This window comes from Amphiura filiformis, chromosome 5, assembly GCF_039555335.1.
Source record: "Amphiura filiformis chromosome 5, Afil_fr2py, whole genome shotgun sequence".
NCBI lineage: Eukaryota > Metazoa > Echinodermata > Ophiuroidea > Amphilepidida > Amphiuridae > Amphiura > Amphiura filiformis.
This window is the reverse complement of record NC_092632.1, coordinates 54121336-54147252: the sequence shown is the minus strand read 5'-3', so window position 1 is coordinate 54147252 and position 25917 is coordinate 54121336. Positions and strand designations below refer to the sequence as shown.

At 36.7% G+C, this 25917-nt stretch overlaps 1 protein-coding gene across 1 annotated transcript; it reads left to right on the top strand.

Moving 5' to 3' along the window:
- Positions 1-833: 833 nt before the first annotated feature.
- Positions 834-14611, top strand: LOC140153370 (mitochondrial import inner membrane translocase subunit TIM50-like). Its single transcript, XM_072176104.1, has 9 exons — positions 834-1230; positions 2096-2127; positions 2967-3047; positions 4168-4287; positions 6086-6193; positions 9355-9453; positions 10585-10741; positions 12807-12910; positions 13558-14611. The coding sequence occupies exons 1-9, from the start codon at positions 846-848 to the stop codon at positions 13651-13653; spliced, it is 1182 nt and encodes a 393-aa protein (XP_072032205.1). The 5' UTR covers positions 834-845; the 3' UTR covers positions 13654-14611.
- Positions 14612-25917: the final 11306 nt, after the last annotated feature.

Here is a 25917-nt window from a genome sequence, read left to right as displayed (position 1 = left end):
ATTAAAAAGCTGTCACGTAGAACCATGTGCTTCTATTGTCCAATTTGCCATCAAGATTTCATATGGAAACAGTTCAGACCCAGTACAGGATCATGTCAGAAATTAATATTTTGTTCTGGGTCTGATTATTCGGACTAGCCTTTGCGTAGGGTACGCGATAGCGTTGAACTGCATGCTTTCGCGATTACGCGATAGGCTGTGAAAATATGCGGTATGCGGTAATTGCGTAGCAGTCTTGCCTGTCGCATTTAATGGAACAATCGTCCCTCATTATTGGGTGATGCTGAGACTTTGACTGGTTGTGGTTGCAGACGCTGTTTCTTTCTCCTCTCTGTGGGGCCAAAGTCAGCAGGCCTACTTAATTCAGTTTCAGTGAAGACTTTTGTTAGAGGAGCAGTTTTTTAGTTTAAAGCATGGTTAAAACAAATGTCAGTATGAAAACAGTCAATGTCTGTGCTGACGAAATTAAGTTCTCACCATAAATTATGTCGAATCAATATTCCTCATCATATGAAGAATTGTGTGCAGCAACCAGCAACTGAGCTGTGATGTCAACATGTTTAACCAACCGGAAACAAGAACTTTTATTTACCTTCCCAGCATGCTTTGCCGGACTATGCTACTATAGAGAGAGGGAGGTCTACAGAACTGAGGTGCTATTTACTCCCTAGTATATCAGTTGAAAAATTAACAAATAATAAAAACTTCTATCTTAATCACTCAAAATATAAATAAACCCTTAATATTGTATTATTATAGTATTTTAGTATCGTTATAAACATAATATATTTTTACACATGAAGTGTAAAATAAGTTGTGCCCTACAAATAGTAGAATAATCCAAGATGGCAGCGCTCAGTGGCACATGTATTTTCCGTAACGCCGGCCGAATTTTAACTTCAAAGTATAATTGCTTAGCTTACAAGCCTCAGATTGTGTTCTGTAAGCAGCTAGCTAATTTCTCGTCATATAAAATACCACATATTTGTAGAATTTCAACTTCTTGTGTGTGGAAAATTGAAGAACAATCTCAAAAACCAAAGTCAACACTACCGTTTGGTGAACTGTTGCAACAGGCCGAGCAGGAACAGAAAGAAAAGGAAAAGTCAGATGATGAAAAAGCACGCAAAAAGAAGAGAAAAGAGAAGATTAAGCGTATTCAAAGGTGGGCTATGGGTATTACAGGTGCATTGATGGTTGGCTCCACAGTATTATCTATCTACGAAATGGGTATGTATCATCATAAGAAAAAATAATCTAGTTCGTTTTTTGGCCGAATTAAAAATATTTACAATGTACGTTTCACACGTTCAGCCATTTAAATCGCTTCTAGGCATTTAAACGTTTAGTATTGACAGCCTCTACTGGGAGTACGCTGTTGTGTGCATGAGTCGGAGCTTTATACTGATTGAATATTTTAATTTTCACTTCATTGCATCTTTTTATGTAGTCCTGCCAGCAAGACTTTATCATGTACACTGCACCACTAAATAAAAATGGAAATAAAATAACATTGTTGTTTGTATCTTATTTTTATATGATGTCATTTTGTAATCTTCCCCTGTTAAGGTTTATATTAATTATTATAAAATGTTGTGATTTGGTAGTTCACAGCATCAATTCATAGCGAGCGTGTAGAAGAATTAAAATATCACAGATACTTTTATAGGTGCTGCGCCTTGAGTTACGCTGTGAAGAGGGCTGAAACAACAACACTTTTGTAAAACGTATATAAATTAACAACAATAAATTAAGCAAGTATGCAGAGTATACAATTTGTAGAATGAACTTTTGCAAAACATCAAGGTGTTAATTTTCAATAATATATTGATCTACATGTACATGTAGATTATGAAAATCGATTTTTAGGTTGCTTCGACCAACAATACCTCGTCTACCCTTAAAGTGGTTCATGATATATCATGTATGAATTAGGCATATTACATAATTATTTTACTGTAAGTTATTTTAACACAGCTATGTGGAAGATCAATTTTGTAAAATGAACATGTTTAAAAAAACAAAATTGTATAATAAAAAATATAATAATGAAATAAAAGTAAGGTTTTGATGTCACAATTTTATATTTGTACAGGTTCACCAATTCTAGATGAAGAAGGCAAACCAGTAAGTTACTTTTTATCAGTCATGGCATAAAATTCATAGTATTCAAATTGAACAAATTAAAGGGGGTACTACACCCCTGTGGTAAATTTGTGAATATTTTTGCATTTTTCTCAAAAAATAATAACACATTGGTAACAAAAGTTATGTATATTATTGGGGCAAGGAATCCAATTACTACATTGAAATTTCAGTGACTAAAGACAAGCGGTTCAGTTTATATGATAGAAAATGAGGTACATTCTAGCGGTACCCCTTTTCTTATCATAAATAACGAACCGCTTATCTTGGGTCACTGAAATTCCTGTGTAGTAATTGGATTCCTTGCCCCTATAATATACGCAACTTTTGTTACCACTGTGTTCTTAGTTTTTGAGAGAAATGGAAAAATAGACACAAATTTATTGAGGGGTGTAGTACCCCTTTAATCAGGTCTATTACAAGTAGTTTACAGTTTACACAGCTAACAGCTCTGATCAAATTTTTTATTGGTTTTTCATGTGTAATTAAAACTATGTCATGATGTGATCATCCTCCATCCATGCCAAGCCAGGTGTAAAATTGCAATTATCAATTTTTCAATTTTTAATTAGTTCACTGTAGTCACTTTGGTCAGCAAAAGTGACCAAATAAATATGTTTGGAGACAGTGTTCGAAATATGCCTCAAAAGTTACAGGCCAGCCGGGCTTGACCTTAAAAAGTTACCGGCCAGCCGGGCTGGCAACTAGATGCTAGTCAGAAAAGATACCGCCAGGCCAAAAGTTATTGGCCATTGGCGGCTGACCGCCCTATTTCAACGCTGTTTGGAGATATCTCAAGATACAAATTGTTTATCTTACAGATTCCTGATGAGTATGACAATTCATTTGTACTGTGGGCATACCTAGCAAGGACATTCAAAGAACTCAGAGGTTACAAAACGGTAGGTACTTCTAAAGGGAAATAAATGAGTTTTTAGATCCTAGAATTTTGACTCATATTTTTTATGGGTGTACTACACCCCTGGCCAATTTTGTGCCTATTTTTGCATTTTTCTCAAAAATTATAGCACATTGGTGACAAGTAAGATGTGTATATTATAGGGGCAAGGACTACAACTACTGCACTGAAAATTCAGCAACTCAAGGGAAGTAGTTATTGATTTATTGATCAAATATTGGTTTTCCGTCATTTTTGACTGTAACTCCACAACTGTTGTCTGTGCTGAAATAAAATTTCCAGTGCAGTAGTTGTACATGTAGTCGTTGCCCCTATAATATACATATATTACTTGTCACCAATACACTAAAAATTTTGAGAAAAATGCAAAAATAGGCACAAAATTAGGCAGGGGTGTAGTACCCCCTTAAGCGATTGTGTAAAAATAAATGTAAACTGGAATCAATCCATGTGGATTCACATAAACTAAAAGCCATCATTGTTTCGTGATACAGAAAATTAAAAATAGTTCACGTGCAAATCGAAGTGCACTGTCACAAATTTCTAGGTCTGGTACATATACGTATTCGTACATGTTTCATGCTTAGTTTTTGCTTTTACCTTTTACAGGCTTTGAGTTTTAAAAAAATTGATGAGTGTGATAAATAGCACTCCTCAAACTTGTGAGGATTGTTATTTTGTGAATGAGGAGTGTGATTATGCTTAAATGAGATATATAAGCTTAAAGATAAAAGGAGTGTGAGAAATCGCACTCCTTATGATCATTTAAGGGGTACGGAGGAGTGTGATCGCACTCCTCAAAACTCAAAGCCTGCTTTTAAGAATTTTTGTTCAGCAGTAACATAGCTTACGACACCATCACAGCTTCTCTGGCTTCTCTGATCATCCTGTTCCAAAAATGAAGGGATGTCAGATACGACCTGCCTGCCATCTATGATCTGCTGACGGATGGTCAGGTGTAAACAACACTGAATGAAGATGACATGTTGGTGTCACAAGCTATGTTGCTAGCCAAAAAAACTTAAGCCAATGTTAAAATCAAAATGGTCCAAAGTTAAAATAAAAATATAACTAGGAAATTTCTATTGAACTTTTTCAAATAGATGATAGAGGAACCATCAGCAGAGAAACTTCTTCCAGACCCATTGTCCGAGCCATACTTCCAGCCTCCTTACACGCTAGTTCTAGAAATGACCAATGTACTTGTGCATCCCGAATGGACTGTGAGTATAATTAAATTATTCAGGGGTTCATGGTAAACTTTTTTTATAAACTTGTTAGTTGACTGACCTCTTGTAAACATAAACAAATTAGTTAACATCAAGTGTGTTAAATTCAGTGTGGGAAGCTGTACATAATCATGTACGTAGACTCAAAAGAGCTAGGGTATACTCTTGTACACAAAGATAAAACATCTGCCTATGTACACAAGGAAAGGTGTACAGTTGCTGGGCCTCATATAATTTAACATGATCAGCATTTGATGTGCAGATCAAGTACAGACGACAGGTAAACAGGTAAAGATTGCTGCTTCATAGCGGACACAAGTTTTGAAGAGTTCACTTACACCACTTCATTTTGCCAGTGGTTAAACAGACCTATGAAATGTTGCTATAATTAAGGGATCTGGAATGAGCGTTTTGACAGTATTTTTTGTGGGACATGAGAGCACATCAGACATCAAATTGCATTCCGAATACGAAGAATATCTTTCTGATATCAAATAATTTTCATTTTTTGAAATTCACAATATAATACAAATTTTATGACAAATTAATAAAATTTGATATTTTTCACATTGTTGATATATAACAGTCCTCAAAGTAAATTTTTGTAAATCTAATGACCTAATTTTTGGTGTTTTGGGAAAAAAATCCATATCTTCAATAATGAAAGGTCAAAATTTTCAATTGATCGTCGGCTTTTCATCCCACCTACATACACTTTAAGTATAAATCATCAGATTATAAAGTTTACTTCGAGTACTGTTAAATATATCAAAAATATCAATTTTTAATCTTTTGCCATAAAATTTGTATTACATTGCGAATTTCAAAAAATCAAAATTATTTGATATCAGCAGGACATTCTTCGTATTCATAATGCAAGTCGATATGTCTGATGTGCTCTAATGTCCCACAATAAATACTGTCCAAACATTCATACCCCAGCCCTTAATGAATTCATATTGATGAATGTGATGTCTGAGTTGGACTTATATTGGAATTGGAGTTGGAAATATTTACAATTCAAGGGTATAGGACCAGAAGGCCTTATCTGTAGTAGCTTCCCCATAGACTTTTGGATAATTTCTGCATTCTTTATTTTACCTGTGTAAACATATGACACCTGGCAGCAATTGCAGACAAGGTTTTCTTGCCCTCCAGATGTCTACTTTATCTCCTGCATAATATGTTATGTTAAAAAATACATGAAGGTTTAGGGAAAGAATGCTTTATCTGCAATTCAGGCCCTTAGCCAGGATTTATTTTGGCTTTTTGGACCGAAAGTGGATTTGGACATTTTTGGACCAAAAAGGCATAAAAACCTCTATTTTTTTCGCTCTCTACGCTCGCAAATGGGATGTTTTGGGCCTTTGTTATTTTATTTGGGGGGGGGGCTGCGTCGCACCCCTGGCTACGGGCCTGTCTGCAATAGCTGTCAGGTACCATATTTTTAGTTTGTGTGTAATATAGAATGCAGAAATTATCCAAATGACTACATATGGGCAGCTATTAACCAACCATTGGTTACTGGTTCAAGCCTGGGCTAATACACCTGTTCCGAATTATGATATGCCATTGTGCTCATTCCGATCAGTGGCTCGTAACAAAGAAAGAGTGAGCCAGTTGGCTATAGCAACGATCATATTCTAATGTGCCATACGCCAGTGAATTGCTGATAGTACCTTCTGCCACTCATCAACTGCAACTCATCATAAGTTAAAAGGTTTCAGTTCACAAAGAAGATATACATTTGATTTGAATAGTGAATCCATCATTCTTTGTGCAATCATTGCAGTATGCTAATGGATGGAGGTTCAAGAAGAGACCAGGAGTTGACTACTTCCTACAGCAAGTTGGTCCACCTTTGTTTGAAGTGGTAATCTACACAGCTGAACAAGGATTTGTAAGTAGTCAGTGATAGTATCAGGGGGGGGGAAGGGTGGCATTTTTTCACTTAAATATTCAGAACTCTCCTGAATTTTTAAAAATTTATATCATAAGTTGATTTCTCAGGCCTTGTCTTTTGAAAATTGCTGGCGAGTGACAAATCACTCTCCTCAAAACTTGCCAGGTGAGCTGTAGGCGAGTGATTTTAATCACTTGTATTATTATTACACCAAATGTAGGCAAGTGATTAAAAGCTCTTCTCAGCTTCATTTTAGGCGAGTGATGGCGAGTGATCACTCTCACTCGCCTCAAAAGACAAGGACTGGTTTCTTTTACAGAAAAAATTCACTTGCCATTCTTTGGGTTTGTGACATCAGTGTTTTATGTACATAGTTTAAAATGTGTGTGTGTGTGTGTGTGTGTTTTTAAGTTCCCATCGGGTAATGAGATTGTGATGATGTATTCTCAATCAGACTTGATATAAGTCCAGTCTAGTCCGAGGGCAGAAACCATGCACAAAGCCTCTGATCACCAAAGGTCCTTAGACTGCCCCTTACCTCTGATCGTGAAATATTTAGTGACTGCTGACAGGCACATCTAGGACAGCTCAGAGAAGGTAGGTCATGGTTTCATTTTATTGAGGACTCATATCAAGTATACTCTTGAAGAGGTTCATTAGGTTTGAAGAAACTCAAAATATACATTTCATCTTGTCAAAACCAATTTTTTTACTGACCTGATAGTTTTGACCATCTTAGGCGATGGCCATCTTCAGAGTGATGTTTTTCTATCCAACTTCTGTACACCAACAGAAGGTACATTAATCAGTCCTGTACAATGATTTTATAAAGTCGATAATATATTATCGACTTACAACACATGGGCGCAGCCATTTGCAGTTGGCACCAGGTTGTCTGGCATGTGGCTTGAAGCTCTGCGGGTGGTCTTCCTGTAGTTTTTTTTAGTTTTTTATTTATTTATTTATTTATTCACGGTATACAAATAGCCGGCAGGCAGCATAGGCTGAAAAGCGCCGGCTTTACAAAATACAATTTACACATCAAAAATATACATTATATACACTCAACAATTTACTTAAAAACAAAATGAAAACAGAGATACAGGCAGAGGAGTAAAATACCCGCAGAAGCATATGGTTGAATCCAACCAAAAGTGTCCACGGTCCAAAAATAAAAGTCCAAAATAAAAATGTCTCCACAATCTAGTTTCAATGGCAAGATAGGAAATGTGGCCATTTTTCTGCTTAGAAAATTGTATTTTGTGCTAATTTAAAACAATATTACAGAAAATTCTCTCGATAACTTTTTAAATCTCTCGACAAAGATTTTACAAATATTGTTTTGTGCATTGTATGTGAAATTCAGAATCCCCCCGTGCTCAGAATTTTTGCCGTAAGCGGTTTATCAAAAAGTCATGATTCATTTTCAAAATTCTCCTATTCATTTGTGTGTGCAGCTGAAAATCATCCAGCCATCTGACAATGGGTGGTCTGCTAATGGCTGCCTCCATGAGCTCTACTCGATAATATATTATTGACTATATAAAATCATTGTACAGGACTGTTAATGTCCAGAAGTGGATCGTATATATGACTAAGATAATGGGCAATTATCTAAGTCAGGTATACAGTCCACTTCTGGCCACCCTCGACTAGATAATTTGGTTCCTCAAAGCTTCATAATATACAGGTAATTCAGGTATGATATAATACCTAATTTGTTGACTGTCTCTTTTACAGACTGCCTACCCTCTGCTAGATAATTTGGTTCCTCAAAGCTTCATAATATACAGGTAATTCAGGTATGATATGATACCTAATTTGTTGACTGTCTCTTTTACAGACTGCCTACCCTCTGCTAGATAATTTGGTTCCTCAAAGCTTCATAATATACAGGTAATTCAGGTATGATATAATACCTAATTTGTTGACTGTCTCTTTTACAGACTGCCTACCCTCTGCTAGATAATCTGGTTCCTCAAAGCTTCATAATATACAGGTAATTCAGGTATGATATGATACCTAATTTGTTGACTGTCTCTTTTACAGACTGCCTACCCTCTGCTAGATAATCTGGTTCCTCAAAGCTTCATAATGTACAGGTTATTCAGGGATAATACCTAATTTGTTGACTGTCTCTTTTACAGACTGCCTACCCTCTGCTAGATAATCTGGTTCCTCAAAGCTTCATAATATACAGGTAATTCAGGTATGATATAATACCTAATTTGTTGACTGTCTCTTTTACAGACTGCCTACCCTCTGCTAGATAATCTGGTTCCTCAAAGCTTCATAATATACAGGTAATTCAGGTATGATATGATACCTAATTTGTTGACTGTCTCTTTTACAGACTGCCTACCCTCTGCTAGATAATCTGGTTCCTCAAAGCTTCATAATATACAGGTAATTCAGGTATGATATAATACCTAATTTGTTGACTGTCTCTTTTACAGACTGCCTACCCTCTGCTAGATAATCTGGATCCTCAAGGCTTCATAATATTCAGGTATGATATGATACCTAATTTGTTGACTGTCTCTTTTACAGACTGCCTACCCTCTGCTAGATAATTTGGTTCCTCAAAGCTTCATAATATACAGGTAATTCAGGTATGATATAATACCTAATTTGTTGACTGTCTCTTTTACAGACTGCCTACCCTCTGCTAGATAATCTGGTTCCTCAAAGCTTCATAATTTACAGGTAATTCAGGTATGATATGATACCTAATTTGTTGACTGTCTCTTTTACAGACTGCCTACCCTCTGCTAGATAATCTGGATCCTCAAGGCTTCATAATGTACAGGTTATTCAGGTATGATATGATACCTAATTTGTTGACTGTCTCTTTTACAGACTGCCTACCCTCTGCTAGATAATCTGGTTCCTCAAAGCATTATAATATACAGGTAATTCAGGTATGATATGATACCTAATTTGTTGACTGTCTCTTTTACAGACTGCCTACCCTCTGCTAGATAATCTGGTTCCTCAAAGCTTCATAATGTACAGGTTATTCAGGGATAATACCTAATTTGTTGACTGTCTCTTTTACAGACTGCCTACCCTCTGCTAGATAATATGGTTCCTCAAGGCTTCATAATGTACAGGTTATTCAGGGATAATACCTAATTTGTTGACTGTCTCTTTTACAGACTGCCTACCCTCTGCTAGATAATCTGGATCCTCAAGGCTTCATAATGTACAGGTTATTCAGGGATGCCACAAAGTACAAGGATGGACATCATGTCAAGGTGAGATGGAAAACAAATTTGAGGTCTCAGAAAAAAACCCCATTAGAATGTTATAATGTTAGAATTTATAATCCACATCCCCTCCCCTCCTGTGGAAGATTTTACTATCATCTCAATTGCCACTGCACCTAAGTTCAAAATCCAGCTGGAATTTTGTGTTTATTTTTTGTTAAATTCCAGTTGAAAATTGTCAAAATTTAAAAAATCCAGATAAATTTTGCACAATCTCACCCAAAATTAGACAATTTTGTTTGGAATTCCAAAATCTTTCACTGCTTTTCCACTTTTTATTGATGAAAATGGTTAACTGTTGGAATTCCAAATCTTCCACGGGGGTGGGGGTTGCATGGTTTTCAAATGGAATAGCCTTCCACAAGAGGGGGGCATGGTTTTCAAATGGAATAGCCCATTGTATAATAACCATCACAGCCCTGTTATGTATTATTGTTCAGGAACTAGTTACTAGGACAATTGTCAATTTCAAGCTATAGCCCGACCCCCTCTGATGGGGAGGGGGAACCAGTTGGGGTGGGGCAAAACTGCACTGCTACCAGAGACATCATGGGGTATACAAAAATCCATGATAGCAATTGAACCAGAGTAGCTTTTGACGGGAAAAGGTCATCAAACTTTATGCAGGGTCAAATTTCAAACTTGCTGAAATTGCGTTGAAAAAAAAAAAAAAACTATATATAGTTTGACCTATCTATATGTAGGACGTAGCATTCTTGAGTTATTACCAAAAAGGTTAAAGTTCACATTTTTGGCTCTATAATAGAATTCCTTCTACAAGCATAAGTGAGGGTGTTTTTTTTTGTTGACAAAAGTGATGAAAGGCAGACACCCTCTACAAAACATTTGAAGTTTGAGCAACTGCATAACTGATACAGGTGGCTGTACAAACATGTATTATTGTAAGACCAATCTATTGTAATGTTTTTGTGGACGGCATCTGCATTTCATCTCTGTCATCAAAACCCCTCATTTAGAGGCATGCACGCATGTAGACAAACTTCTATGGTATGTGTGAAGTACCTAGTCACATATTTTGAGAAAACCTCTCTGCCTGTGCCTTGCTTCAATATCTTATTGGGGGTGTTCATACCTAACTTTTCTCATTTATTTTTCTAGGATCTCTCACGTCTAAATAGAGACCTCTCAAAAGTGATCATCGTAGACTGCAATAAGAAATCCTTTGAGTTACAGCCGCAAAATGGAGTTGCGTTGAAGAAATGGGATGGCAATGATGAAGACAGGATATTGTTTGATTTGGCAGCTTTCCTTAGAAGTAAGTGCTAAGATCAACATTTAAGAAGTAAGTGCTTAGATCAACATGTAGGTTTACGGTAATGTTTAATGCTATACAGCCACAATATGGGGTTGTGTTGATGAAATGGCACAGCGATGAATACAGGATATTGCTTTGGTGCTCACTCAGATATAAACACACAAAAGATTAACACTTTGAACAGAATGAAAAACATTACACCTGATGAAAATATTCAGTCATTAAAATTTGGAGCAATTTTGATTTTGTTCACGAGTGATAAAGTAATAAATTGCAGCTATAGTATATTATATTATCCACCTCGAGTGACCAACACTAACTTTGAAGTTCAGTGTGTGCTGCGTTGGCTTAGCGTGGTTTCTTGCGTGTACATATGCAGCACGTTGATCGCTCGCGTAAAAGTATGTATACGCACCAAGTAATGCTAAGCTAAGGGCTCATATTGAAATACCCTACCACGCTTTCACACAAAAAGAAGGCAGGATTCCCCTCGCTAAGCCCGCGCCTCAGGAAAGCTCGGTCATAAAACGGATTATAAAGATGGATAATATGCATCAGTGATACACCCTGCCTTTTGAAGTGGTCCATGACGAATGGGAAGAAAACAAACTGACTATGGCTCATCGCACAACCCAGGAAAGCGCGCTCATAATTTAAGTGGCTAATTGCAGTGTTATAATCACACAGGATTTTAACAAAAGAAGGCTAGCATAGGAAAGCTGCAGGATGGCGCACACCTTCCTGTGTAAGGGAATTTCAATATGAGCCCTAATGCAGAACACGCTGAACTTCAAAGCTAGTGCCGGTGACTCGAGGTAGATATATCTAATAGACTGTAACAAATTTGTATACTTCTTGTATTAAAAGCTATAACCATCAAAACAAGTGTGAGCCTTTTTTTCAGTGCTCTTAGTACTAGCCTGTCTGAGATGTTGTTCACTGGGGTTTAAGGGGATATTACATCCCTGTCCAATTTTGTGCCTATTTTTGGATTTTTCTCAAAAATCATAGAGTATTGGTGACAAGTAAGATATGTATATTTTAGGGCAAGGACTACAACTACTGCACTGGAAATTTTATTTCAGCACAGACAACAGTTGTGGAGTTACAGTCAAAAATGAGGAAAACCAATATTTGATCAATAAATCAATAACTTCTTGTCTTGAGTTGCTGAATGTTCAGTGCAGTAGTTGTAGTCCTTGCCCCTATAATATACATATCTTACTTGTCACCAATTCGCTATAATTTTTGAGAAAAATGCAAAAATATGCACAAAATTGGACAGGGGTGTAGTACCCCCTTAATATTGTCAATTTCTTTTTATTAAAATGATGTGTCTTAGAATGACCATATTTGAAATCAGCTTGAAAAATGCAATTAAATGAGTACAAACAAACCCTGTATTGGTTCAGTGGTTCTTGAGATAGCTCTTGATATTTTGAGAAAATCTCTAAATGTGGACTTTTCATGTTGAAGCCTATGGCCATCAATCAATCAATCAATCAATTCTGGAAACCCCGCCTCTTATTTCAGGCGCATCACTGCTCAGCAGTGTAAATCTATCTATATCACCATTTCACAACATTACATGAACACAACTTATCTACTACCATATACTGTACACACAACTACTAACTGCCCTGGGACCTAGGTAGGGTGCAGGTAACAAGCCCGGGGATGATCCCCCTACTCTTTTTCGATAAGGCCTGCAACTTTTTACGTGCTCAGGTTTGAATCGTCTGACACACGGAACCGCCATTTTACGTGACCCTTCGAACCACGAGACGCCGGGCACCCACCATGTATATTCTACACAGTGGGTGGGAGCGAGGAGAAATATCACAATTATATTCTACTAGACTGAAAGGGAATATGATTGTGAAATTTCCGACCTATTGGAACTATTTAGAGTGAGCAACAAGGATCGGGCAGGATGGGGTTTCGAACCACGGACCCCTCGCTCAACTCTCCCTAATGGTCCAGCGCCTTAGACCACTAGGCCACCTCGCCCTCCATCATGCAAAACATTAATTTATCTTATGTGTATTTTGTTGACACTTAACAGCTATAGCCATGAGTGGTGTGGATGATGTCAGAAGTGTTTTGGACTTTTACAGTCAGCAAGATGATCCAATAGAAGCATTTAAAATAAACCAAGCAAGACTACAGGTAAATGTAATGGGATGTATCTCCTTTTAAAATACACACTCCCACTGTGCAAGATTTTAGACAAATCTTCACAGGGGAGTATGAGTTACGAATGGAATGAACACAGACAGCTTCATTTGATTTTCATACACCCTCTGAGAAAGATTCAACTTGAGAAAGTCTGAATCTGAATCTTTCACAGAGGGAGGGTGAATTTCAAATAGGGTTGTTTATGTGCTCATTCCTTGTGTCTCATCCAAGAATCACCTCTTTAGTACTGATGGGAGTTATTTGTAGACGTTTTCCATGAATCAAGTCATGTAACCGGGAAGTTGATCCCAAGTCACATGACTCTACACTTATCAGTAACATAGCGTACAGACCCGTGTAATAGACCTATCCCTTTTAAACTGAAATATGATTTTGGAATGGGATTATAATCCACAATGACCGATCTTGGAATCCTATTCGCACTACCCGCTACAACATGTTATTGATATCTTTTCACTACCAACTTCTTCACTACATTGCACTGTTTTTGATTGATGATTTCCCAATTTTGACCCATCTTTTATTGACCTTGCCGTCCCTTACCGTCCGTTTTTGTTTGAATCTATATTAAATTCATTACTTTTCCTTTCTTTGTCTTCTAATAATGTCATAAACAGGAGGAACAAGACAGACTTGCCAAGGAACAAGCTCAATCCAAAGAAAAGGTGTCTCTAGCAGGCAGCTGGACTAAAAATCTATTAGGGCGCAGGTAGTGTGAAGGAAGGAAGAACCTGCGTTGAATGTGTGACAATGACAGATGATTGGGGTCATTGATTATTGCCAAATATCAAAGGAACAGACTATATTCCATTGTGCTCTTCCATTAGCAGTTGGCTTGTATATTCAGCTATGTGGTTGTAGGCACATATAACTATACCATTTTTCACTCTGATCTAGGAGTGACGTCAGTGCAAATTCCATTGAGTGCAGCCTCAAATCGCTAGCGTTCATGTGTACACAAGCACGCCTTTAAAGACGCTGCAGAGATGCGCGAGCGAAACATCTGCATCAACGCGTTGACATCACTGCCACATCAGGGTGAAAAATGGAATACTATGGATGTATCATACTGAGCAGTCGCTACCACTGGGTTTCTCATGCTTGGGCTATTCCAGTCGATATCCATACACCCCCATGGAAGATTTCCAACACATGGGGTATAGATTTCAAACAGAGTCACTCAGTCAGGTAACCCCATTTAAAATTCACATTCCCTGTGTGGGAGATTAAGGTCATGTCTTCCACAGGGGGTGTATGGATTTCATCAGGAATAGCCTAATCATAGTGACTTGCTATCAAGTTGGCTTGAGTTCAATCAAGCGTTAGCAGTTTGATGTCAAACATGGTAATTAAGTGTGTGGGAGACATGAAGAACACTGCTGATATGATAGCAAATCAAGTGTTTGGTATAATATATGACCATCCAACATAAATGAGCTGTAATGTCAGCAGAGCTTGTTTTGAGATATATGTGATGTGATCAAGCAAAATGAGTTGGATGTCAGGAATATTGAGATATAGCCAATAATAGTATCCAACTTTCTTTGTATTTTATTGTTCTGAGCAACACTAAAATGGCCATATCTGTGGAACCCCTAAGTCTAATTATGATGGGGTTTTCAGCTTTGAGAATGGCTCATGTAATGCAATTGAAAACTAAATTTTAATTTTGCTTGCTCGCATCACATATGGTAATTGAATCTTGCAAAAAGCAAAAATGAAACAAAACAAAAGAATTTCCACAATTATTTTACTGATTATTTAATACTTCCTTCAAACAAGCAAAAGAGGCAAGTATTGATGTAAAGCTTATTTTGAGGAAATATTGGCTGTCCAATATCTCAAAAAGTGGAAATTACACCATTATAGCTCGTTTGTGATGGACTGTCTCATTGTGATCATTATTGGTATAGAAGCAGAGCTCAGTGGCATTGCAGGGGCACTCTGCAATTCACCCCACTCTCCTCTGTGTGTGTGACTGAGACCAGGTGAGAAAGATGGAAAATAATCCTTTCTAGATTTGTTGGAAGGTAATGTTTGCAGTTGATTATATTTCGGTAAAAAAAGGTTAATTTTGTATTTCTTCTGTGGCCTGGGCTGTGCATATCGCATACACGAGCGTAAACACACAGCTGCTGATAAACAATCACGCCGATTGGCTGATCAACGGTCTTGACAACAAGACGGTTGACCAATTGGGCCATTGGCGCATAGAAACAGAGGACACCTCGCCACTTCTACATGATCGCCGATCACCAGCACATACCTGGACAATGGAAGAAGTAAAAATTAACTTTTCTTGACGTTCTTGATATAATGAAAAAAAAAGACTATTATTTTTTAATGTTTAATCCATGCAGTTACTACTGTAAAAATGGAAATTTTTGCATGTGTAATTTTTCACAGTTTGCCAAGTTTGAACTGTTTCACTTATTTTTAAATTTGTAAGCTTTGTAGAATCTTCCTATACTCAAAAGGAATATTATTACACTGGCCAACAAAATTTCACTTTTTTTCTGGTGACTTGGATTTAAGAGTTGTTTTTAACTAATTTGGGATCGCTGATTTCAAATATGGCATCAGTTTTTCCCTATCAGGTCAAGTTTTTTTTCTATGACAAATGGTGAAATTTCATGAATTACTATTTAGAACACATGTTTAATAAGCAAGGACAGGATGAGTTATACTTTTTGCCTTTGTCTTAAAAATATTGTACATTAAGTGGAATTGGACTGATAAATACAGCTTAATAGCAGACAATCATACCTTCCCATGATGCTTTGCACCACATAATGGAGCTCTGAAACACATGGAATCATGTATATTTCTACATGATTTATAGTCATGCATTTAATTGTTATACAATCAGATTTCAAAACATCAATTAGAAAACTTACAGGTATACAAAATATTATGCTCTGGTTCAGAATGACTAGAATAAGGCATCATGGGAAGGCATGATTGTCTGCTGTGATGCAGCTTCAAATATTAAAAGAAGTTGCATTTTTTGGATAAAAGTGGTCTACCAACACCACCATTCTAATTCATGTGTTTTCCTTATGTTTGGGTGATGTAAGCGATGAGCACGGTGAAGGATTTCACTAGGATATAAAGGTTATGGTAGAGAGATACAAAGGCCGATGGGACACTCATATGATGGCTGACTACTGTTGGAGTATTCAAAGAGACTACGGAAATTTGTTCCATAAACATGCTAAGGCAAATCTTCTTGCGAAATTAGTGTACCTTTATATAGTTGATATTATTATGTCAATATTTATGCATTTACCATTTGACTTTGAATTGGGTTCATGTGATTTAGTAACTTCATGGACCCGGGCAATACACCTCTCATATAAGCGGGGTATACCATAGAGTGAAAATTTGACGTGATATGCAAAAACTAATGCTATATTTGAAATCAGCGACCCAAAATTACCTAAAAACAACTCTCAAACCAAAGTCACCAAAAACTGTGTTGGACAGTGTTATTTTTGCAGTTGATTCTTGGAATGCGAAAGTAAATGTAGTGTGAAAATGTCCACTTTTACAGAATGAAGATTTTTTAGTGGGGCTTTGGCATATGTAGGTTGGATTAGCTCTAAGAGCAACAACCTTGCCTTGTTATTGCTTCCAGCGAAAGTATAAAATAATTAAAATTGTTATAAATTACATATAATAAAAGTGGAGAAGTCATTGTCATCAGGTATTTTTGAAATGAAAAAATTTGGGCAAAAAACCAAGGAAACAGCATTATTGTCAAAGTTGAAGCCCCTTATGTAGCTAGTTTCTCGACTTAAGGGTAGATGAGGTATTGTTGGTCGAAGCAACCTAAAAATCGATTTTCATTATCTACATCAATATATTATTGAAAATTAACACCTTGATGTTTTGCAAAAGTTCATTTTACAAATCGTATACTTTGCAAACTTGCTTAATTTATTGGTGTTAATGAGTTATGTACGTTTTACAAAAGTGTTGTTGTTTCAGCCCTCTTTACAACGTAACTCAAGAACCGCAGCACCTATAAAAGTATATATGTGATATTTTAATTCTTCTACACGCTTTCGCTATGAATTGATCAATGCAGTTTTTGCCACAGCTCACTACCATTCATAAGATGCTGTGAACTACCAAATCACAACAGTTTAAAATAATTAATAACCTTAAGGGATCTGGAAATAGCGTTTTAAGCGTTTGACAGTATTTTTTGGGACATGAGAGCACATCAGACATATCAAATTGCATTCTGAATACGCAGAATGTCTTTCTGATATCAAATAATTTTCATTTTTGAAAATCACGATATAATACAAATTTTATGACAAATTATTAAAATTTGATATTTTTCACATTTTTGATATATCACAGTCCTAAGAAGTAAATTTTATAAATCTAATGATATATTTTAAAGTGTATGTAGCTAGGAGGAAAAGTCCGACGATCAATTGAAAATTTTGACCTTTCATATTGAAGATATGGATTTTTTCCCAAAAGACCTAATTTTTTTTGGTATTTTGGGAAAAAAATCCATATCTTCAATACGAAAGGTCAAAATTTTTCAATTGATCGTCAGCTTTTTATCCCACCTACATACACTTCAAGTATAAATCATCAGATTTATAAAGTTTACTTCGAGTACTGTTAAATATCAAAAATATCAAATTTTAATGATTTGCCATAAAACGTGTATTACATTGCGAATTTCAAAAAATCAAAATTATTTGATATCAGAAGGACATTCTTCGTATTCAGAACGCAATTCGATATGTCTGATGTGCTCTAATGTCCCACAATAAATACTGTCCAAACGTCATACCCCACCCCTTAAGTAGAGAAATTACAGATTCATGTAAAATATCTTATTTTGTTTTTAATACACAGCTTTCGGGTTAACCACAAACAATGTTAGCACATCTATGACACTGACAAAGGTGCAACAATCTAAATTTTGATGATTTTTACAATCCTCCGGATGAACAAATCACTTAATGGGCCTTTAAATGAACCACTTTATAAATGCCTTTTCAGAAGACAAGGAGTTTAATCATGCTCTTGCAACTCCTGTAGAGGGTATGCAATATGATGTCACTCATGACAGAGTCATCCTCATTTAAATAAAATTGTGACCTTCACAAGGTACCACAGGGTAAATTGCATGGTAATACAATAAAACAACTGATAGGTATGAATGGTTGTGGAATCGATCTAGAGACCTTTCCCTATGTCATCTTTATCTATCTTAGAACTGTCCTCCAACATGGTTGCCAATTCAATTGCTATACAGTTCCGGTTGGTTTATTGCATTCACTCAATACCAGAGCAATACAAGAAGGTGGGGACAGCACAACTCATTACACAGGGCTTACCTTACTGTTAGAAGCAGGAAAATGATGCTGCCACAGGGAGGCTACATCCGGGGCTTCGTAAAATTCAGTGAAGTTAAGATGACAAAAACATGGCAGACCCCATGAATAAATAGCAGAAAAATGATGCTGCCACCATCATAGCCCAAGTAAATCAGCGTATTGATATGAAGACTTATGTTCAAAAATACAGATCGTATGTGACATTTACCATGCACTGCATGCATACTGGATCATCTTTGGTTTAATATTAGGAATAATATTGAATATAACAAATTATTCCAAGATACTTATTATTTCTTTGTGTAAAAGTGATCATTTCTTAAGAAGTAAAGACACTAAATATCATTATTGTAAACCAAGTTGCAATAATCAGTGTGTTCTATGAACTCTTGTATTTTGTAGAATTATTTTGGAATTAGATGTACGATGAAATGACTCGATTAGTCTCAGTACCAGATTGTTTGTGTCGTCTGCTATGAAATGACACAAAGTATTGTGTACCTGAACACTATTGATGAGTGATACATAAGATTATTACAAAGACACTTATTTACCATCGCCATGAACACCACATATGGACCAGTCCAAGATTACTACAAACTTCCCTTATATAATTGTATAACCTACCCAATTCAAATGCAGCAGATTCAAAGTGGTGTCAAAATGTATAGAATAAGATATTGCATCTACTGAAAACATGCCATTACTCAATATTATTAAAATTATGAACTGTAAAAGATAGTTTTTGTGTGCAGTTTATCAATGGTATAAAGTTCACACCAGGACCACTTAGGTAGAATCTGTTCAAAATAGCTTTTGATCCCTGGTTGGAATAATTAATCCAGAGGGGTTCAGATGTGACATGCTGTAATTGTCTGTTATCTTCATCATAAAGTTATTGCTATATATGACACGATCTGGCCCAATCAGACCAAGTCGGCACTAATACAATTAGGATATAGGCAAAAATAGGGAGCAAAAACACAGTAAAAGCATAAGAAAATGGACAGTAAAAAAACTTTGCAATTAAGTACGAGGGTCATTCAAAAAGTTCTACCTGTTGGGTCATAACTTTTGTTTTGTTAAAGGTAGCTACTTGAAAATGAGCATACATATAGCTCGTAATGTCACCTACAGGTGGTGAAAAAGTCATGTCAAGACCATTTTCAGATTTTTGTTGGTGACCTGAAAACCACAGTAAGATATGGTTCTCCGGAAACGGTCAAAATATGTACAATATTTACAAAGGCGTCTCAAGTACAGTGTGTTTAAGATCCCATAATTATTCCATTTGGTCATGTTATACAGTAAAAACTGTATAAAACACAAGAATAATCATAAAATTATATGTACTGGTTAAAAGGTTGCCACAAACTGAAAATGATGGACATTTAATATGCACAAAACTAATAGAACAAATAGCCAGTGTAATAAAATTAGTATAAATGACCACAAACACAGTTTATGAAGATATTGACTTTAATAAAACATGGTGTAAAATGGTGGCATTATATCGCTTGCTTTGGAATAAAATACCACAATAGATCACAAAGGGAATTAAATTTACTTTTTTGACTGAAAAATGTGTTATAGTAGCTTTAACTTTTGTATTTTATCTAAAAGCGCAGCTAGAAAGGTCACGCTGTACGAATGGACACTATGCTGATTATCTTTACCTGAGATGTTACAAGATATCCCTCCAAAAAGTGAAATTCTGGGTAATTTCTGTCCATCAAAATTTTACTTTTTCAGTCACAGGTGATGTTTTGGACTGTAAGGTGTATATTCATTCAAAATTTATAATGATTTTTTTGCATAAAGAGGGAAGTTCGTACATTGGCTGCACGCATGTTTTGAAGTGCAATATCCAAAGATGCGTCACCGTTTCCGGTGTACCATATCTTACAGTGTTTTTCAGGTCACCTACAAAAATCTGGAAATGGTCTTGACATGAATTTTTCACCACCTGTAGGGGACATTACAAGCTATATGTATGCAACTTTTCAAGTAGCTATCTTTAACAGAACAAAAGTTATGACCCAACAGGTAGAACTTTTTGAATGACCCTCGTACATCATGTACTAAGGGATTTCAACATTAGGAAACTTAATGAGGAAGTTAGATATGGTAATAACTAAATTGTCAAGATTCCCGAATTCTTTCTGAGTGGATCAGATCCTGCTATTATACAACATATGGTATTTGCACAGTGGGAATTAAATTGACTCAAATTTAATAAGTAAATTTTGTGATATACTTTTATATAATTTTATCTTCATAGCTATGAATGCTAAAAATGAAGAAATAAATGAAGCATATGTAATGTGAAATAAAGTTGTATTCTTGCCTTTGCTTTGTATGGCCAGGTACAAATATTTGATTCACATGGGGGGGGGGGGCCAATGGGTTAGCGTAGCGGTTTTGTCCTCGCTTTGCACTGCTGAGGTCCTCTGTTTGAGCTCTGGTCATCTCAGATAACTTTATGTGCATTTGATTTCCAGTCTGCCCTCACTGCCACAGGACTTTCCTCTGTGATAATGAAGGTTAAAACCAATTTCCATATTGGATATGATTATAGGTACAATGTACCAGTATAGATAATGGTGCAAATAGACCGATTAGCTGAAAGTTCAAACAAATCAAAAACAAACCAGTTTGATTCATTATTATGTTTTGATGAATCCAAGTGTGTGAAAATATTGGATCCAAAACATAAGAATGATAAAATTGGATGCTTTACGCCCAATATTTATTGGTCTCAGACTCAAACTCATAGCTCGACCAATAAATATGGGCTCAATCGATCCAATTTTATATCATAAGATGTAAAGTTCACAGATGCAACTGTACTTATGTTGTGTTGCTCTATGACAGGCAGCTGGGCAATCATACATTCATACTTCGTTTCATTTCATTTCAAGTTTGGTAGGGATGTCGGATTGTTGGTGCCTCCACGCAGTTGTACCACGTGCTGACAAACTTTTCTTGTAAACTCGTGTATACAAGTTAGGTATTCGTGTCGGTGCACATTTTGCTGTTCAGTATTGAATTGGAGTGAGGGAGTACTAATTGTAGTGGGGTTTTACAAGTTTCTTTCAGTGAATAAGAGCATACCAAATCCCTACTGGTTCATACTTTTCTTCTCCTCACACCTGGATAGCTGTAACAACTTGCTATATGGCTTACCTGAGGTTGAGTTTGTCTACCTCTAGTGTGTTCAGAATGCTGCTGCACAGCTACATGTAGTTGCTGGTGCTCATTAACATGAATGCATCCTGCCTATTCTCCGTGGCCTCCAGAATCCATGAATAGTCTTACTCCAACATACCTGATCTTGCCATATACTCAAACACACTCATTCCATTCCATTGTCTGTTTTACATACGGTTGTATCTCAAAAAGATGCCTTTTGTGATTTAAAAAAAAAATTTGTCATCTATTAATTGTGATTAGATACTCTGTAAAATTAACTTTATAGCCTATATATTAAGTTTGAGGTATTATCACAATATTACAATCTCATGTCCATTCATAAGAAAGAAGCATGCTGAAATATAAAATAGCAACATGAAATACAACGGTGATAAAAATTACACAATTAGCCTTTTTGATATTATGACAATGTGTGATACAGACAATTTCTAGCTCCCTCAGATATTTCTGCAAGTCCCTAGTGTGGCATGTAGGCCTGGTTCAACCTACATGTTATTTGTTAGTGCTTTCTTGGGAAGCAGTGCCTAAATAATGGAATTGGTTTCCAGAGAACATCATTGTAGCACCTTTTTGTTTTTACAAATGTGTCACTTGTGATTCGCTCTGGGGTTTGTTAAATGCCTCGGTAGTTAATCTTAAAGTATTTCGGACCCAACTTATTAATAAAGCCATGAGAATGGATGTTTGTAAAAGTTTTAATTGAAACACTTTGGGTTGGTTAGTCTTTTGTATTCACCATTAAGCAAATGTAATCAATCTAATCAGGGTAGTCCAGAGGTAGGAAGGTCTACGCTGCTAGTGACTGTGAAATCTACTTTAGGCAGTCCAGAGCAAGGAAAGTCTACGCTACTAGTGATTGTGAAATCTTCTTTAGGCAGTCCAGAGCAAGGAAAGTCTACGCTACTTGTGACTGTGAAATCTACTTTAGGGTAGTCCAGAGCAAGGAAGGTATACGCTGCTAGTGACTGTGAAATCTACTTTAGGGGAGTCCAGAGCTAGGAAAGGCTATGCTACTAGTGATAGTGAAATCTCATTTTGGGGCAGTCCAGAGCAAGGAAGTCCATGCTACAAGTGACTGTGAAATCTACTTTAGGGCAGTCCAGAGCAAGGAAAGTCTACGCTGCTAGTGATTGTGAAATCTACTTTAGAGCAGTCCAGAGCTAGGAAAGGCTACACTACTAGTGATTGTGAAATCTACTTTGGGGCAGTCCAGAGCAAGGAAAGTCTATGCTACAAGTGATTGTGAAATCTACTTTAGGCAGTCCAGAGCTAGGAAAGTCTTCGCTACTAGTGATTGTGAAATCTACTTTAGGGCAGTGTAGAGCAAGAAAAGTCTACACTATTACTGATTGTGAAATCTACTTTAAAGCAGTCCAGAGCAAGGTAAGTCCTCACTACTACAAAAACTTACTAACTGTGAAATCTACATTCCAAAACTAGGAAATTCCACGGTACCAGTGATTGTGAAATCTACTTAGGGCACTCCAGAGTTACTACATGTAATAACTGTAAAATCAACTTAAGAACATTCCAGAGCTAGGAAATTCCATGGTACTAGTGATTGTGAAATCTACTTGGGACAATACGGAGTAAGGGTCAAGGATGTGAAGGAGGGCATTATAATCTTTTAGTGGTGTAGCTGAGGATCAAGGATGTGAAGTAGGGTAATATAATCTAGCGGTTTAGCTGAGGTTCACGGATGTGGAGAAGGGTAATATAATCTCTTCATGGTGTTGCCGAGGTCAAGGATGTGAAGGAGGGCAATATAGTCTCTGAGTGGTGTAGCTGAGGATCAAGGATGTGAAAGAGGGTAGCGAAATCTTTTAGTAGTGTAGCTAAGGATGTAAAGGAGGGTAATATAGTCTCTTAGTGTTGTAACGGAGGGTCAAGGATCTGAAGGAGGGTAATATAATCTCTTCATGGTGTAGCTGAGGATCAAGGATATGAAGGAGAGTAATATAATCTCTTCATGGTGAAGCTGAGGATCAATGATGTGAAGATGGGTAATATAACCTCTTAGTGGTGCAGCTGAGGATTAAGGATGTGAAGTAGGGTAACATAATCTCCTTAGTTTTGTAACTGAGGATCAAGGATGTGAAGTAGGGTAATACAATCTCTTAATGGTGAAGCTGAGGATCAAGGATGTAAAGGAGGGTATATAATATCTTAGTAGTGTAGCTACGGATCATGGATGTAAATATGGTTAATATAATCTCTTGTAATTTAATGAGGATCAAGGATGTGATGGAGGGTAATAGAATATCTTAATGGTGTAGCTGAGGATCAAGGATGTGAAGGAGGGTAATAATAACCTCTTAGTGGTGTAGCTGTGTTTCAAGCATGTGAAGTAGGGTAACATAATCTCTTAGTTCTGTAACTGAGGATCAAGGATGTGAAGGAGAGTAATATAATCTCTTCATGGTGAAGCTGAGGATCAATGATGTGAAGATGGGTAATATAACCTCTTAGTGGTGCAGCTGAGGATTAAGGATGTGAAGTAGGGTAACATAATCTCCTTAGTTTTGTAACTGAGGATCAAGGATGTGAAGTAGGGTAATACAATCTCTTAATGGTGAAGCTGAGGATCAAGGATGTAAAGGAGGGTATATAATATCTTAGTAGTGTAGCTACGGATCATGGATGTACATATGGGTAATATAATCTCTTTAGTGTAATTTAATGAGGATCAAGGATGTGATGGAGGGTAATAGAATATCTTAATGGTGTAGCTGAGGATCAAGGACGTGAAGGAGGGTAATAACCCGGGGGGTACTCAAGTTTGGTTTTGGTAGGGATGAGCCGCTGAGAATTTGAAAGTGGACCCATAAATATACCAATTTTGCAAGACTTTGGACCCATTGATATACCAAAAGTCAAAATTTTCGGCCGAATTTAACCCAAATTGTCCTAGTTTTTACACATTTTCCCAAAATTTTGGGAAAATTTTGAAAATTTTTGCTAAATTAACGAAAAATTGGGCTATTTTCCGAAAAAATTGAGAAAATTTTGAAAAAAGGACCCATTCATATACCAAAATAGGCTTTGAAAAAGGGGTCATTGATATACCAAGAGGCTGAAAATGCTACCCATATTTGCGGCACGTCCCCGTATGGTCATTTGTACTGAGAACCCCCCCCCCCCGGGGGTAATAATAACCTCTTAGTGGTGTAGCTGTGTTTCAAGGATGTGAAGGAGGGTAATATAATCTCTTCATGGTGTAGCTGAGGATCAAGGATATGAAGATGGGTAATATAACCTCTTAGTGGTACAGCTGAGGATTAAGGATGTGAAGTAGGGTAACATAATATCTTAAGGCATGGTGTAGCTGAGGATCAAGGATATGAAGGAGAGTAATATAATCTCTTCATGGTGTAGCTGAGGATCAAGGATATGAAGATGGGTAATATAACTTCTTAGTGGTACAGCTGAGGATTAACGATGTGAAGTAGGGTAACATAATCTCCTTAGTTTTGTAACTGAGGATCAAGGATGTGAAGTAGGGTAATACAATCTCTTAATGGTGAAGCTGAGGATCAAGGATGTAAAGGAGGGTATATAATATCTTAGTGGTGTAGCTACGGATCAAGGATGTGAATATGGGTAATATAATTTGTTTGGTGTTATTTAACTGAGGATCAAGGATGTGAAAGAGGCTAATAGAATATCTTAATGGTGTAGCTGAGGATCAAGGATGTGAAGATGGGTAATAATAACCTCTTAATGGTGTAGCTGTGTTTCAAGGATGTGAAGTAGGATAACATAATCTCTTAGTTTTGTAACTGAGAATTAAGGATGTGAAGGAGGGTAATATAATCTCTTAGTGGTGTAGCTGAGGATCAAGGATGTGAAGTAGGGTAACATAATCTCTCAGTTTTGTAACTGAGAATCAAGGATGTGAAGGAGGGTAATATAATCTCTTAGTGGTGCAGTTGAGGATCACATATGTGAAGGAGGGTAATATAATTTCTTAGTGGTGTAGCTGAGGATCAAGGATGTAAAGGAGGGTATTATAATCTCGTAGTGTTGTAACTGAGGGTCAAGGATCCGAAGGAGTGTAATATAATCTCTTAATGGCGTAGCTGAGGATCAAGGATGTAAAGGAGGGTATATAACATCTTAGTGGTGTAGCTACGGATCATGGATATGAATATTGGTAATATAATATCTTTAGTGTTATTTAAGTGAGGATCAAGGATTTAAAGGATGGTTGATATAACTTCTTAGTGGTGTAGCTGAGGATCCTACGTGGGAATAGACCCTCCCTCGGGTCCATGGAGAACGACTGGTAATGTAGATTCCATTGCATTAAAAAGCAACCCAATACAGGACTTTCGCGTTCACTTATAATACGAGTATATTTCTATATTGCTGCATGGTTGACTGTGTGTGTAATCA

Excerpts from the sequence above, each read along its gene's own strand:
- LOC140153370 (XM_072176104.1), top strand. The coding sequence starts at position 846 with ATGGCAGCGCTCAGTGGCACATGTATTTTCCGTAACGCCGGCCGAATT. Across the intron at positions 3,048-4,167 it reads AACTCAGAGGTTACAAAACG|ATGATAGAGGAACCATCAGC; the intron begins GTAGGTACTTCT and ends TTTTTCAAATAG. Across the intron at positions 4,288-6,085 it reads TTGTGCATCCCGAATGGACT|TATGCTAATGGATGGAGGTT; the intron begins GTGAGTATAATT and ends CAATCATTGCAG.